The sequence below is a fragment of the Condylura cristata genome, unplaced genomic scaffold (genome assembly GCF_000260355.1).
Source record: "Condylura cristata isolate star-nosed mole 26May11 unplaced genomic scaffold, ConCri1.0 scaffold00032, whole genome shotgun sequence".
NCBI lineage: Eukaryota > Metazoa > Chordata > Mammalia > Eulipotyphla > Talpidae > Condylura > Condylura cristata.
The window spans coordinates 20,429,241-20,430,718 of NW_004567133.1; the positions used below are offsets into that span (position 1 = coordinate 20,429,241).

At 65.9% G+C, this 1,478-nt stretch overlaps 1 protein-coding gene across 1 annotated transcript in view; it reads left to right on the forward strand.

Moving 5' to 3' along the window:
- The first annotated feature begins 614 nt into the window (after positions 1–614).
- Positions 615–1,478, forward strand: part of UNKL (unkempt family zinc finger-like) — a 6,490-nt gene continuing 5,626 nt past the window's right edge. Inside the window, exon 1 of the mRNA XM_012731703.1 lies at positions 615–793. Within this exon, the coding sequence (XP_012587157.1) occupies positions 615–793 (179 nt within the window). The remainder of the gene's footprint in view (positions 794–1,478) is intronic.

Consider the following 1,478-nt stretch of genomic DNA (forward strand, 5'->3'; position numbering starts at 1 on the left):
CCCCGTTTTTGGTCCCATTCCCCACTCCACCCTCACGGGGGTCTTTTTTTTTAAGATTTATTTATGCACAAGAACTGGGGTACAGGCCAGAGGTGTTGGGGACAGAGCACTCCCCAGAGACAGAGCGGGGAACAGAACAAGCAGGCGGACTGAATACACCGCTGGGGAGCGGCGGTCAGCAGCGGCGGGACGGAACCCCCTCAGCGGCGGCAGTAGCCCCTGCACCTCCCGGGGGGCCTCTCGCTGACTTGTGCCCCCTGGCGGGCGACCTGGGCCAGGCTCAGCAGTTGAGGCGTTTGGGTGGCTGCACGCCCGATATATTGTACCCGCGGGGCTCGAGGGCTCCCTGCGAGCATGTTCGCGTTTTTGAGGCTGGGGAAGGTCAGTCTGCAGCTGCCCAGGCCTCATGGTCCAGCAGGAGCGACGGCCCGGACACCTTCTCTGACCTGTGTGGCTCTGACCTGTTCCGGGAATGACTCCGGGTTTGTTCAGGCAACAGCCAGGGCAGGAGCCCTGTGTCCTCACAGGCTCTCCAGGCACAGAGGGGAGTGGCCCGGCTGAGCCCGTGCTGGCTGCGAGCGACGTAGCGAAGCAACGGCCTGCCTGCACCACAGATGCGGAAAGGCGGCCAGCGGGAGAGGCGGAACCACCACGCATGGAGGAGCCCTTCAGAGCAGCTGGTGGGCACCTGGGGCTGGGCGGGCGCTGGCGGTCTGTCGGGCAGCCCTCCGCCGCACACCCCCGAGGGCCGTTTTTCCAAAGGTGTCAGGAACGGGAAGGAGGTTTGCGAGAGGTCAGGGAGGTCCCGCGTTTCCCCAGAGGACTGGCAGTCTCGGAAGCGTGGCCGGCAGTGGGCATCGTCCTCCCGGTGTCCTGCCCTGACCGCCCGCCCAGAAGCTCTGTGAGGGGCAGCAGAGCTTCTTGCCACAAAGGTGCCCGTTATACTGCCCCCAGGCCCACCACTGCCGCTCCCGCACCAGCCCCTGCCCTGCTGCTGCCAGGACCCTGTGGGTCTCCTGGGCCGGGCCCCTCCCACTGGCCACCTCCAGGAGGATCCGCCCGGTTTTGTGCTCCCACTGACCTCCTGTGGCCCTATCAGGGTCAGGGGTGCGGTCTGCAGGTAGAGGTCACTGGTCACAGCCTGTAGGGAGGAGGAGGTCACCCTCCAGCCGGAGGGCAGTGTCGTGTAGCTCTGCTGTGACACTGCCCCAGAAGTGACTGCAGCCTGCGCTGTCCCTGCAGCGGCCACCCCAGAAGTTACTTTGACGGGCGGCCGCTAGGCTGTCTGGCCTCTGGGGGCCTCTGAGGGCCGGCCAAGCGAGGCCTCAGGTCAGGGTGGGCCCCGCCCCGCCGCTGCTTGTTACAGTTTGCATTAAAAGTGGCCAGTGAGCTGGGAGTTTACAGAAACGCCAGATTTCGAAATCGTCCTCGGGCCCTGGTCCCCCATCCCTCCTGCCCCGTGGGGGCCCCTCGGCAGC